Below are 14,196 nucleotides of genomic sequence, written 5' to 3' on the forward strand. Positions count from 1 at the left end.
AAATCTTAAAAAAAAAATAAAATGATACTCAGATAGGAATAAAAATGACCGTCACTTTGGAAAAGCCATAGTATATTTTTCACTTTTTGTGACCAACTGTAAAATTTCATATATATATATATGAAATTTAGCCAGGGTCATTGCGAAAGCAAATTTCCTCATCTGCTATGTCTCAGGAAGCCCTTAATATTTCATGAACCTAATAATGTATCGCACCAGAAGATGAAGGATGGCTCTGTTCCTCTCCAGCCATGCCAGAACCTCGCAGGGCGGAGTCAGGGGGTGGGAACAAGAGAAGAACTGTGATGAATTTCACTTCACATGAGTGCAGTTTGAGCAACTTGTGGCCTTAAAAGTTTTTGAACAAGCAGACACCACCTTCCCTATCTGTTACTCCCTGAATTTTGAAAGGGCAGACTTACCAGCTTTTATATTATAGTTTAAGCTGTTTGCTTAAGTTGCATCTGAGCTTATGCAAAACTTACTTCTCATTTGAAAGCTTGCATGTCAAAGTTTAATGTGTCATGGTGTTGATGGCAAGTTAATGGGGAGAAGATTAGGGGAGACAAAACCTAACAAACCATGCTTGGTGTGTCCTCTTTTAGGGACAAAGGTTTACCTATGTAAATAAGCCAGTGAGACCTCGGAGGCACCACACACACTCTCTGAGCTGCTGCAGGTGCTGTGTGGAGATGAATGAGGCAATTTCCCTGCTGCGTTCAAGTCACTGACCTGCCAGAATCAGTGACCTCTATCAGAGATAAAGAAATTGCTCATCTCTCCACCTCACTGCCTCAGTCTGCCCTTTCCTCACCCACCTTGATGAGTGAGGACCTGTGTCAACCACCGATCGCTAAAGAGAAGAAAGAGAGCGGGTGGTGGTGGGATGAACTGGGAGACTGGGATTGACATGTATACACTGATGTGTATGAAATGGAGGACTAATAAGAACCTGCTGTATAAAAAAATAAATAAAATAAAATTCAAAAATTCAAAAAAAAAAGAGAAGAAAGAGAGAATGGGAAAAATGACAGTTTTAAGTAATTAATGATCAGTGACCTCATTAAGAAATGCCATCGCAAGACCTTGTAGGAACTTGCAAAACATCCAGTGTTACTCTCAGAGGAAGCCAGACAGTGAAAGCTCAGATGGTCTTAGACACGACGAAGCACCAGCTTTCCCGTGGGAGGGGTTGTGTGAGTGGCCTGGCTCTGGCAGATGTGCTTTCTCTGCCTAATGCTGGCATGTCACTTTCGAGGGGAGGGGAGATGGAATTTGAAAAAGCCCTTTGGTGATTCTGTACCTTCTTTCCTCCTCTAGGCTGAGGGTAACCACTGATCTGATCTGAGACCCTATTTTAAGGAGAAATGACTTGTTCAAGGTCACAAGGTAATTACCAGTGAAACTGCAACTAAAATGCAGGTCTTGTGACACAGCCTAGCAGGTTCTCCGCAGCCACATTTCATGATGTTGCCTCCTCGAATCTTAATTACTGACCCGGACTCCCCTCCTGCTATGTGCCATTGGGACTTGGGGTTTTTCTGTTTCAGGTGGATTTCTGGATTTTACAACCGAGACCTTTAAAAAAAAAACAAAAAAAAACCAACGAGCAAAAACTGAGATCCATATGGTGCTGACCTTATTGAGTTTGTCAGGTGTGGCCGCAACATGCAATTCAAAGAGAAGCTCTGTAAGCATGCTAGCAAATTCTTCTCCCTTTTCTTCTATCCCTGGAAATAGAAAATGACAGAAGTAAGAAGCATGATTTATTTTTCATCCTTCAGAATGTGGCAGCTCCCACAACCTTACAGCCCACAGTCAGAGTATAAGTGGGGGCAGCAGCAGCCCGCCCTCCAGCCGCTGGGCAAAGACGAGCTGTGCCCGTGTATGAGCACAGAGGCGAGGCAGCAGGCTGCAGCTGGGCGAGGGGCTGGTGGAGCCTTGCTGCTCGCAGCTCTAGCTGGGGCACCCCTGGGCTGGCCCGAAGGGCACGTGGGGGCAGGGCAGGACCACTGGTCTTCTTCACAGCTATAGGTGGTCAGTAGCTGTTTGCTGAATGACTGAATGAACAAATGAACGACCCTTCTCAGGCTTGAAAGCCCTGGGACAACACTGTGTTTATGACTTACAGTACTGTTATGCTTTTAGCACTGCAAGCCTTAATGATACTCAGGGTACTCTTTTAGGTACACAGAGCCACAGTACTGAGCAAGCAGAATTAGTCTCCATGGATCATCTACTTATATCTTAATACTTGTAACAACATTATATCTCTGGAGAAATTTCCCATGGTTTCCTAGGACACCTGCCTGGTCCTACAATATTATGTAATGATATGTCTTCCCTTCAGATTGGAAGCTACCTAAGGATACAGACAATATTTGTTTTGCTCATTCCTGAATCCAGAGCATCTAACACAGTGCCTGGAACATAACAGGTGCTAAAATGAATATTTATTGAATAAATAATTTACTAATATATTATACCATAGATACTAATATATTGATTATCTATAACATGTTATATATATATATCATGAAATAAAAATAACAATATTATTGGTGGGCAATAAAGAGGAGAGATCTTTAAAAGTTACAATCTTATATCTCTCATTTGTATCTACAAGTTGAGGCCATTTTCAAAGTTTCTTATAAGTGCTAAAGAATTGATATCACAATGGATTGTATCACCAGTTTGGGACGGTGGTGGAAGGATAAAAGCATCATTCATCTGGCCTTATTACATGATCTCAGAAACCCTCTGAGAAGAAAATACCATGGCCTATGTTAGTGGGTGAAGGCAGTAGCTTCAGAGAGGGCTAAGCTATGTGAGAAATACTGTATCTAACACTTGTCTGCTTGTGTATTTCTATTTTAGAGACAAAATGGTTAATCAGCAGCTTGTGAAGATAGCCAGGATAACTTGTATGTCTTTTTTTTTTTTTTTTTTTTTGCGGTACGCAAGCCTCTCACTGTTGTGGCCTCGCCCGCTGCGGAGCACAGGCTCCGGACGTGCAGGCTCAGCGGCCACGGCTCACGGGCCCAGCCGCTCCACGGCATGTGGGATCTTCCCAGACCGGGGCACGAACCCGTGTCCCCTGCACCGGCAGGCGGACTCCCAACCACTGTGCCACCAGGGAAGCCCACTTGTAGGTCTTTGTTCAAAGAATTTGGCCTAATCAGTTTATCATCACCTAGAATTTATATATTCTCATTGGGGAGCAGGTCAAACTAGATAAGTAAAACGTATATGTCAGGTGAGAAGTTTTATGGAGAAGTATACATCAAGGGAGAGGAATAGGGGCAGCTGGGGGTTAGGAATTTCAAATGGAGAGGAGCTGAGAAAATGGCCTTTGAGTAATAACCCAGAGGAGGAGAGGGATGAGCCACACAGATCAGGGGAAGAGCCTTCCAGGCAGAGGCACCGCCAGGGTCAATTCCAGGAGGGAGTGTGCCTGGCTTGCTTGGGGACAGCAAGGAGGACAGGGTGACTGCCACAGGGAGAGGGAGGCATGTGCCTTGCGGTAGAGGGAGAGATGGCTGTCTTTGTTCACAGTGAAGCTGATACAAGCAAATCATAAAATCCATAAAGTAAGTGCTCAGACGGAGCAGTCTTCTGCAACACTTGATCCAATTCTCAGGGGTATTAAGAAACCTTTCTCGGGGAGGTGATGCCTGAACAGAGCCTTCAAAAATGAGAAGGCTTTAGTCACATGTACAAAGGGAGAGCTGGAGGGCTACCGAGTCAGAGAGAGAATGAGAGAGAGAGAGAGAGAGAGAGAGAGAGGCCATCAAAAGCTGAGATTCTGTCTCTGCTGGGCAGAGATCTTGGTCTCATCCTCTCTAGGTAGGCAAAGTAAGAGGGGCAACTCCCACGGGGTCTCGTTTCCAAACTGCCTGGTCCTTCTCATCTCCGTGAGGCAGTGCTGCAGGGCAGAAAGAGCCCTGGCCTCAGGTTGAGGATGTGGAGATTCTTCCCCAGCTCCTGCACCTGTGGCTCTGTGACCTGGGGCCAGTCACAGGGCTTCTTAGCCTCCATTTCCTCCTCTGTAAATATAGGATAATAAAACCCAGCCATCTACTCTTTAGTGTTATTGTAAGGAGCAAATAATACAACAAATGTGTAAGTATTTTGTAAACACTAGAGTTTTATATAAACTGTATTGTTAAGTGTTACAAAGATATAAACATAGGGAGATTAAAAATATTTGAGAGTAATCAACACTAAATCAGGATACACATACTCTCTGTAGCTCCAGCTTTTAAATGTGCATTCGTTCTATAGGACAGAGAAATACACCAATAACTTGTAGCAAATGTTTTAGGAAAATCATCACAGAGAAAAATGGATGTAAATAAAAAACAGATGTTAAAGAATGTTGCAACAAAGAATATCTATTACTACAATTCTTGGTCTGTATGTGTGGCCGAGAAGATCTTCACCAAGTCAATAAAAAGAGAAAATATCTTTTAAAAATCTTTTCACAACAGTGGTAAACCAAATTAGAGACCCACGGCGGTGTGATAAAATTACACTCTGCTGGTAGGACAAACATGCAAATCATTAGCTAATGTTATTAAATGCAGAGGAGCCCAATATTAAATTTATCTAAAAATGACAGTTCATTACATTTTCTAAGACTACCAAATAAATTATTTAGGTGTTAGGGGGCTTTTAGGAATGCAAGTGCTTACAAGAAAAAATATGATGAGAATGCTGTGGTTTCTCCCAGAATTTTGCTCCTGGATTGTCTGCTCTCCCTCACTAATGAGATTGCTCTCGACAGCTTTTAGTTAATCCCTCACCTTTCTGGAGTTGTAACACTCCATCATATTGGATTGATTTAATGACAACCCTGCTATTCTTCTCTCCCATTCTTCTTTAGGTGTCTAAATGACATTTATTTATTAAATTAAGTTAATTGAAAGTAATTGTGTTTTGATAATCTGGAGCTGCCCTTTAGGAAAATGGACATATTATGGGAGGTAACAGGGTTCCATCACTTAAAGAGAGATTAATCTACCATTTCTTTTTTTTTTTTTTTTTTTTTGTGGTACACGGGCCTCTCACTGTTGTGGCCTCTCCCGTTGCGGAGCACAGGCTCCGGACGCGCTGGCTCAGCGGCCATGGCTCACGGGCCCAGCTGCTCTGCGGCATGTGGGATCTTCCCGGACCGGGGCATGAACCCGGTGTGTGTCCCCCTGCATCGGCAGGCAGACTCTCAACCACTGTGCCACCAGGGAAGCCCAATCTACCATTTCTTAAGCATGCTGTTCAGGACTTCAATTTTTTTTGGTCATATTAAAAAATCTCCATTTACTGAAGCTCTATATTAACACTGGAGCATAACACATGTAGTAACATTTTCTATTTAACAGTATTGAATCAAGTTTTCTCTCCAAGGAATTGCACTAGTTGGGGATGCCATACTGCATTCACTTACACTGGAAACAATATTTCTTTGATGTTAGGGAGAATTTGGGATCCTATTTTTATCCGTTCTGAATGACACACCCAGTAAGGCAAAGGTCTACCTCAGGCATCATAAACTGAAGAAAAATAGCCTGCATCTTTTTGGTGATTGTTACTCTGGAAAAGAGGCATCTACATTAGTTCATCTTGGGTTCAGAATACTAGCTGCATGACCTTTGACAGCTAGTATCTTAGTTTCTTCATTATTAAAGCAAAGACAAGATTGTCATCCTTTGTGACTTTGTAGAAACACACAAATGCTCAAAACCATTGTTCTCCAACTGTCTCTTTGATATTGACCTTTTCCTCTGCTTCAGTATAATTGATTCTTCTATTTTGATGCAGTGAGCATATCTCATTAAACTGAAGGTACATGAGGTCAGCATGCGGGGCTAAAGCGGGAGATAGTATTTAAAAGACAGTTTGCAAATGCTTAGAATAATTTTGCCCCGAGCATCTAGGCTGAAGCATTTGAGCTCTTGTGTTTGAGCTTTGATTAAAGATACGTAACACGTCTGGGCACAAAATGCTTCCAGAGAGTGATGTACATGATATGCATGTACATTATCACAAGTACAATTGTAAATAAAAGTTGTAACTTGTTGCATCTTTACTATTCTCCTGGAATTGTGTTAGCACTTTTAATAATAATAACAGCTAACACTTCGAGCAGTTCTGTATGCCAGCCTCTGTAATATTTTTTTGCATATATTATCTAATTTGATCCTTACAATAGCCCTCAGGAATAGGTATCACTGTCTCCATTTTACAGGTAAGATACTGAATTTCAGAAAGGTTATATAACTTGTTCAAGGACAAATAGCAAGTAAGTAGTGAAAATGTTGCAAGTAAGACCCTTCAGATGATCCCAGGAGAAGCCAGTCTTGTGTGTCCAAGGTTGCTTAAGTTTTCAGTGTAACCTACGTGAAACAACTGTCTAGTGCTTGGTGATGACATCAATCACTCTCCATGTACACAACAAATGCTTCACTATATTCTGTTCCCAAAGGGACAACTTAATCATTAAGCACGTCCAACTTTGGGAACCTCTTTTTCTCTCTCAAGGAAGCCTTGCTTCTCACAAAATAGGTTCTAGTCTCCTTGGGGTCATGTCATCGTCTGGCTGGAAGAGCGTGTACCTGGCTCACTTTAGTGATTGACTAACTCAATCAAACCTGACAAATCACGCCTTGATGCACCCTGTGCCTTTGTATTTTTTGGGTGACGTGTAGGCCACTTACAAATACACCCTAACTCCTACACACAGAAATTAAAAGGAAGAAGAAAAATATGAACAGAAATCCATTGAAAGACCTGCCCACCATCAAGATCAACCACATTCAGCAACTTCCACGTGCAGGTAAAAAATCAGACACTGGAGCATAAACTCTAGTCATCAGGGCCCTGTTGAGTGCACTGTGCTCTTCGTTCACTTGACCAGATGCATTTGCTGTGTGCCTGTGACATGCCAGGGACACCAGAGAAATAAAGGTGCTTCACTCAGCAGTTCCCACCCAAAGGACAGGAGGACTATAGGTCAATGTGACCAGCTCCTGTAAAAAGACCAGATGCACAGAGAATTTGGAAGTGAGCAGGAGAAGCACCTGAATTAAGTAATTCTCTCCTGTTCAAAGGGCTATGCTTATTAACAGCAGTTTCTAAGGACGGCACCAATCGTTTGTCTTGCTATTTAACTGGTTACTTTCCTTTACCTTGCACTTCTTGATTCTCTTCATTCTCTAATTCTTTGGCTGCAAAGATGTCTTTAATGGAAATTAGGTCATTTTTTAAGACTTCCAGCTTCTCTCCATCAAGTGATGCTAAAAATGACTGAACCTGAAAAAAAGAAATAGGTCAGCATAACTGTCATCTTTTCTTCTCATTAATGATGTTTACGTATAGCTGTGCCCAGTTCCCCCAGGTGATTCATGGCGTGGGAGGTAACACTGGGTTGAATGTTGGATTTAACTGCCTAGTAACTGTGCAACTTTGGGTAAGTTACATAAGCTCCTTGGGCCTCAGTTTTCTCATGTTTTTAATTGAATATATTTGACAGATAACATTGTGTAAATTTAAGGTGTATAACATGTTAATTTGATACATGTGTATATTGTAATATGATTGCCACTGTAGCGATATTTAGCACCTCTATCACATTACATAATTATACTTTCTTTTTAGTGGTTGAGACAATTAAAATTGTAGTCTCTTAGCAAGTTTGATGATTATAGTACAATACTGTTGTCCGTATACCTCACACTACACATTAGATCTCTATGGCTTATTTACTACTTTTGCAAGTTTGTACCCCTAAGTAACATCTATCTTATCCTCCCCCCAATCCCCTGCTAACCACCATTTTACTGATTTTTATGAGTTTGACTGTTTTGAGATTCCACATAAAAGTGATATCATGCTTATCTCACTTAGCATAAGGTACTCAAGGTCCAACCATGTTGTCGCAAATGGCAGGATGTCCTCCTTTCTCATGGCTGAATAATACTCTATTGTGTATATATCTCACACCTTTTTTAATCCATTCATCTGTTGATGGGCATTTAGGATGTTTCCATATTTTGGCTATTGTGACTAACACAATAAACATGGGAGTGCATATATCTCTTCAAGATTCTGTTTTTGGCTTCCTCAAAAAATTAAAAATAGATCTACCATGTGATCCAGCAATTCCACTTCTGGGTATACACCCAAAGGAAATTTTATGTTTTAAATGGAGAGCCACACTTCATTGTGATCCTTTGTGGGATAAATGAAACAACGAATGTGAAAAACATTGCACAAGTGCAAACAGCAGATGCTAAGTAAATGTTGCTGGTAGCTCTTCTGTCATAGTGGTTGAAAACATACCCTGGTTTCAAATATCAGCTCTTCGCTTATTAATTATGTGACTTTGGGTAATTTACTTAACCTTTCTGTGACTCAGTTCTCTTATCTCTAAAATGAGAACTTATAGCAACTACCTTATAAGACTGTTTTGAAGGTTAAATGAAATGATGTACTCAGGAGTATTTATCGTGATGGTCAATAAATTATATATATAATGTAAACAAACATATATGTAAGACAGAAAACAAACTTATGGTTACCAAAGGGGAGAGGGAGAGAGGAGTATGGGATTAACAGATACAAACTACTACATATAAAATAGATGAGCAACAAAGATTTACTACACAGCACAGGGAATTATACTTACTATCTTATAATAACTTATAACGGAATATAATCTGAAAACAATAACTGAGTCACTTTGCTGTACACCTGAAACTAACAAACTAACAAACAAACTTTAACAATATTGTAAAGCAACCATACTTCAATAAAAAAGTATATGTAAACAAATATATAAATAAGTAGTTGTATGTATATTACAGACATACATACAAATACACTTGCTAGATGTTTTATTGTACTGGGGTTACAAAAGCGTACAAGATACATTTTTCTTCTCAGAGATCTTACAGTCTCAAGGAGGGAGGCCCATGTGAACAGATAACAGCCACACCAGGTGTGAGTGTAGTGACAGTAGGGGGTTCCCAGTAAGGGGGCTGCAAGGCTCCTTGGGGGATACAGCACAGAGGATGATGCGTAAACTGGTGTGCTCCCTGTTCACTGTCTTCAGAACCCCTCTTTTGAAAATGTCCTTCATAAGCACTTAAAAATTATTTGTACAGATGGTCAGTCAACCTCTGTGAACCTGAAGACCATTTGAATTTCCAAAATGGTCACAGTGCATGGAGAACCATATAAAAAGTGAAGTCTGACTATAAAGTAGTAAAGTTTAAAATTTTCATACTGCAGGTCAAACACTTGCTCTGGAGGGAGAGCCAGCAGAGAAGCTGCCATACTCTTTGGATTGTGTTTTCATATTGATTATGGCAGTAGACTTGCAGTCCAGACAAGTGAGAGAGTTAGAGGGCATCACCGAGGCCTGACACCATTTCCCTAAAAGTTGCCAATGCACATCATCAGGACGTAATGCAACTGACACCAAGGCTCTGAGAGGAAGTTCAGGGGGAAGTCTTCAACACAAAACCCATTAGGCGCCGAGTTCAGCAGGTGGAAGTAATGCTCCCTGCATGCTGGCCGCCCCTACTCCCTTCTGCCCTGACCTCTTCAGAGTCTTCATTTCAGTTCATACACTCATGTTTAGGGCTCACGGTCCTAGATATGCCCACATCATATCTTTATGCTTCAGATATATTTTCTAAACAGCACTTTTCTCAGAGTAAAGAAAAATGGGTAATTGAATAAATGTTAAAGTACAACGCTTAGTGAAAAAGTATACACACATGTGGGGCCTCTTGGTTTCTCTGTGTCTTCTGAGGGTAGCTATCCTCCAGGAGTGAATGCATTGGGGTTTTAAGATTTGGGCATCTCCCAGGAAGGGTTCTTTTTAGTGAAGTACTCTTTGGTCAGCATCTTTCTATTACAGCATCTCTTTTGCTTCCTCTAGTTCATTCCATTATGCTAGCACGATGTGCATTAAATCTTTACTTCAGTCCGATAATAAATAATAAATAATCATGCACTCCTCAATATTCATGGAATGCTGACTATATGCTTGGCACTGTGCTTAAGTGTTGTCAGGGACACAAGGGTAAACAGTCTGCCTTGTAAATCTTTTCCCTGAAACGGGGTGTGGGGTGTCATTTTGAGCATTCTTGTTTACTGTTTTGGTCAAGTATTGAGTATAATGACAATAAAAATATCAGTTTTTCCTTAAGATTTATAGTACAGCATGTTGCCATGCCTGTTGACATCCTAGAATCAATCTAGTAGGTAGTAATGATTCCTTATAATTCTGTACACCCTGTCTAAGTTTCAGCCAATGGAATGTTAGTAGACGAGATGTGTACCATTTCTGGGTTAAAGTTTTTAACAAATGGGAACGTCCCCTCTATATTCTCTCTCCTTATGCTGGTGGGATGAAGAAGACAACAAGGCCCTAGAGGAGAGTGAAATCCAATACATTAGACTTGGTCGTAGGGGAGTCCACAGGGCCAAAGGGATGTGCCCACCGAGAACCCACACTCCCACTTCTCGATAACTCTCCAGGTGACTGAAGTTTCCCCTTCATGATCTGTATGGACCTCTTCCCCAGGCTGTATTCCCTATGGCGGGACCATCCACTGGAGCGTGCACTCCTAGGCCCAAGGGATGGACAAAGGCGGCCGTTTGCAGGGGATGTGGATGGTGTTTGAACTGGGGCATCCTCACTCGTGCCAATGAGGGTCCTTGAAGCAACAGACAGCTGGAGATAAAGGGAAGAGAGCAGGCAGGAGGGTGATATGAAAATTTGAGGAGTCTGAGAATTCTAAATGGGAACCTGGCCTTCCAGGCCATTATGAAAGTACATTTGTCAAGGAAGGATGACAGAATATATTTTCTTTAACGGTTTGTTTCCAAAAGCTCTTTAACTTTTAAATATTTGGTATGTGCAGTGTTGTCAGATAAAATATAGGATGTCTGACTGAATTTGAATTCCAGATAAACAATGAATGTTTTCTTGGTATAAGTGTATATCTCAAATATTGCATAGAACATATTTATACTAAGAAAGTATTCATTGTTTATCTAAAGTTAAAATTTTATTAGTCATCCTGTATTTTTATTTGCTAAATCTGACAACCGCAGTAGGGTCTCCATTTGTATTCTTGCCAGGAGCCTGTGAATATTAGGATGGGACTAGTGGAGCCATAAGATGGACAGAGCCTGGCTTCTGGATCCCTAAATGCTGGAAAGCTGCCTGCTGACCAGACACTCATATCTTGGGCTGTCACAGGAGTGAGGAGAACTCTTACTGGTTTTGACCCATATATTTTTAGGACTATTTATTATAACACCCAGTAACTATTATTACTAAGCCAAGAAAAAGTTCTGCATTTCTCACTATGAAAACTACGAAAATCTCCAGGCTGGGGAAAGAAAGCAGAGCTTGTGGGAGCAGTATGCCAACAGAGGGAAATGCCCCCCTCCAGGGACCAAACTGCCTTCCTGGCAACATCAGTCCTTTGGGGCTCTTTTCTAGAGGCCTGGGGCTGTTTTACAGCTAGACCTGCATTGGAACCAGCCAGAGTGGAATGTCTCTCTACCACCGTGATAGATTCAAGGGGCCATGCTCCCCTGTAGTGTTTTCAACAATAATAACATGTATATATAAGAATGCAGATAAAAATAAAATGTCATCAACATTATATATGCGTATACACGTGTATGTAAAAATGGCAGCTAACGTTTATTGACTACTTATTATGTATTAGGCATGCTGCAACTAGCTTCACATGGATTATCTCATTTAATTCTTTTAATAATTTTACGAAGTTGATTATTATTCCCATTTCATCGATAAGGAGACTGAGGTAAGACGGGTCCAAAACCATACAGCTACTGAGTGGCATTTGATCACATAATGTCTGACCCCAAACCCTGCTTTTGTAGGGAAAAGTTTGTTTTTTAGTGGAAAACTATATTTTTCCAGATCACACTTTACCAGATTATTGGATCCTGATTCCATGGGAGTAATTTTATAACTCCGTAAAATGTAGATAGCTGATAGCAGTGCAAAACAATAACGAATTTTGCCCAGTGGAGGGACAACCTCTCCTTCTATGGAAAAACCAGGTTTGTGTCCATTTGTACATTCATTTCAAAATTGCTTTATTTCATATGAATTTGTGCTTCTTTGGCTTTTCCTTCGAACCGGTTATAACATCGTCCGGTTCTTTCATTTAATTAATGAGGTAAGTAAATTCTTTGATTTGTGTTCACTTGGTATCTGCATGAGTCATGATTTTGCTTTAAAAAAATGATCTGTTAACAGTTTAACCACAAGACTGTCAGTGATGGCTAATGGATAACGAAAAAGGAAATAAACACAGAGTAACTTGTATTATGTAATCTTGTATGTGTGTGTGTGTGTGTCCATCCTGTTTGGTTCTTGGTTACCTGTTATATGGCAGAGGTCATCTTTCCCTGACTAGGTGGGCTTCAAGAATGTCTCAACCCCCCAAAGTCCAAATGTAAGAGGACAAGGCCAACAGAGAGTCAAAAATCACTGTTCGCTTCTAAGGCTTACTTTCAAGTTCAGCCTCCTGTCTGAGAACCTGCCTCTCCCCCAAGTAAATGTCACTGGGAAGGCCCATGGCCCCTCCCAGGAAGTCCAGAGGGTACTGCCCTGTGGCCTTCACTGCAAAAACACCCCAGACTACAGTAAGTCTGACTCACAAAAAGAGCAGTATATACAATTAAATGAGTTAATAGTTTTAAAGTGCTTAGATTAGTGATTATATAAATGACATATAAGTGTTTGTTAAATAAAAACACACACATTTGGGGACGGACACACACACACACACACACACATCCTTTTAAAAAAAAAGAAATCACCAACAACCCTGCTGACTTCCACTATTCATGTTTGTTTTCTTGGGATCAGACAGAGTGAATGTGCAGGGCTGTTAGGTAATTTCCCAGAGCTCTGTTCAGGAGCACCACTAAATAGAGCTTTAATGCCCAGTAAGATAATCCTGCCCTTTGTGGCCCAGGCATTCTAACAAATGGGTGAATAAATAACTATATCACCCATGAAACTAAATATATTAGAACCCTGCAGTCTGGGAGAAATACCAGCTGCTTTGTCTCCACTGGGTAGGAATGAAGACATGGCCTGGCAGGGCACCTCTGATCTGGGTACTACATCATCAAATGGAGGCACAGGCCAGGTGCTGACAGCCAGGGTTTGCAAGGCCTTTTGGGCCGTGAGTTGGGGGTGGTGATGACTCCTATCATGCTGGCTCTCCTGGGGCTGGTGAGGGGGAACAGCTAGGCACAGGATAGAGAGAAAATAATATGGAGCCTGAGAGGGGTCATCAGGCTGGACAGTATCTGTGACCTCAGCACAGTAATGAGGCTCTAGAAAGGAGGCTTTCTTTCGTGTTTAAGAAGACGTATTCACTCCAGGTGCTTCTAATGTAGAAGACAGTCCTCAGACCCCAAATGTGGGAGATGAGTACAGGGACCCTGTTTGTGTGTGTGCGTGTATGTGTGTGTGTTTTTAATAATTTTTTTTTTAACATTTTAAAAAAAAAAGAAGAAGACGTATTCATGAGCGTGCTACTTTAAATGACCAGGACAGACATACCTTGCTTTCGCTTTCATTGGACAGAATTTCCAGGGCTTCCAGGTGTGACAAACCCTGATACTCATCAAACAGCATCCCGTAGTGTGCGGTCCTCTCGGCCGTGAGCTGCTGTGCCAGCCTCTGCTTCTCCTTCTCCTTGGCTTCCCGCAACATCTGCACAAATACACAGTGTTTGTACACTAAGTATACGCTTAAAAGCCACATTTCCTGCGGAAGATGTTGGGGGAGATGAGCACTGACTTGGTACTTGTGAAGAGTAGGTTTTAGTCACTGTGGAATTTCTAAAAAAATGACTTTTTGCATTGATCTTACTCACAAGTTTTTACATAATATTCCACTTTGAACTTTTCATGTTCATAGGTACACAGCAAAACAAAGCAAAAATTCTACACCCAGGAAGGGGATTGAAAAGAAGCAAAACAAAAGCTGAACAGTGGTTTCTACAGAAGTGTTTTCCGTGTGTGTGATTAATCTTATTTTTAAAATGTCCAGATTTTCTATAATGAGCAAATTTTATTTACACTGGGAAAGTTGAATCTATTGTGACAGGATTCATTGCAACTTGT

General features: G+C 41.1%; 1 protein-coding gene across 4 annotated transcripts in view; it reads right to left on the reverse strand.

Moving 5' to 3' along the window:
- FAM114A1 (family with sequence similarity 114 member A1) overlaps positions 1-14,196 on the reverse strand; it is a 55,893-nt gene that overhangs the window by 10,699 nt on the left and 30,998 nt on the right. For all 4 annotated transcript variants that reach the window (XM_065877745.1, XM_065877742.1, XM_065877743.1 and 1 more), the window contains 3 exons: positions 13,631-13,783; positions 7,185-7,308; positions 1,639-1,730 (listed from right to left, as the gene is read on the reverse strand). In XM_065877745.1, the coding sequence (XP_065733817.1) occupies positions 1,639-1,730; positions 7,185-7,308; positions 13,631-13,783 (369 nt within the window). The remainder of the gene's footprint in view (positions 1-1,638; positions 1,731-7,184; positions 7,309-13,630; positions 13,784-14,196) is intronic.

Source organism: Phocoena phocoena, chromosome 5 (assembly GCF_963924675.1).
Source record: "Phocoena phocoena chromosome 5, mPhoPho1.1, whole genome shotgun sequence".
Classification (NCBI taxonomy): Eukaryota; Metazoa; Chordata; class Mammalia; order Artiodactyla; family Phocoenidae; genus Phocoena; species Phocoena phocoena.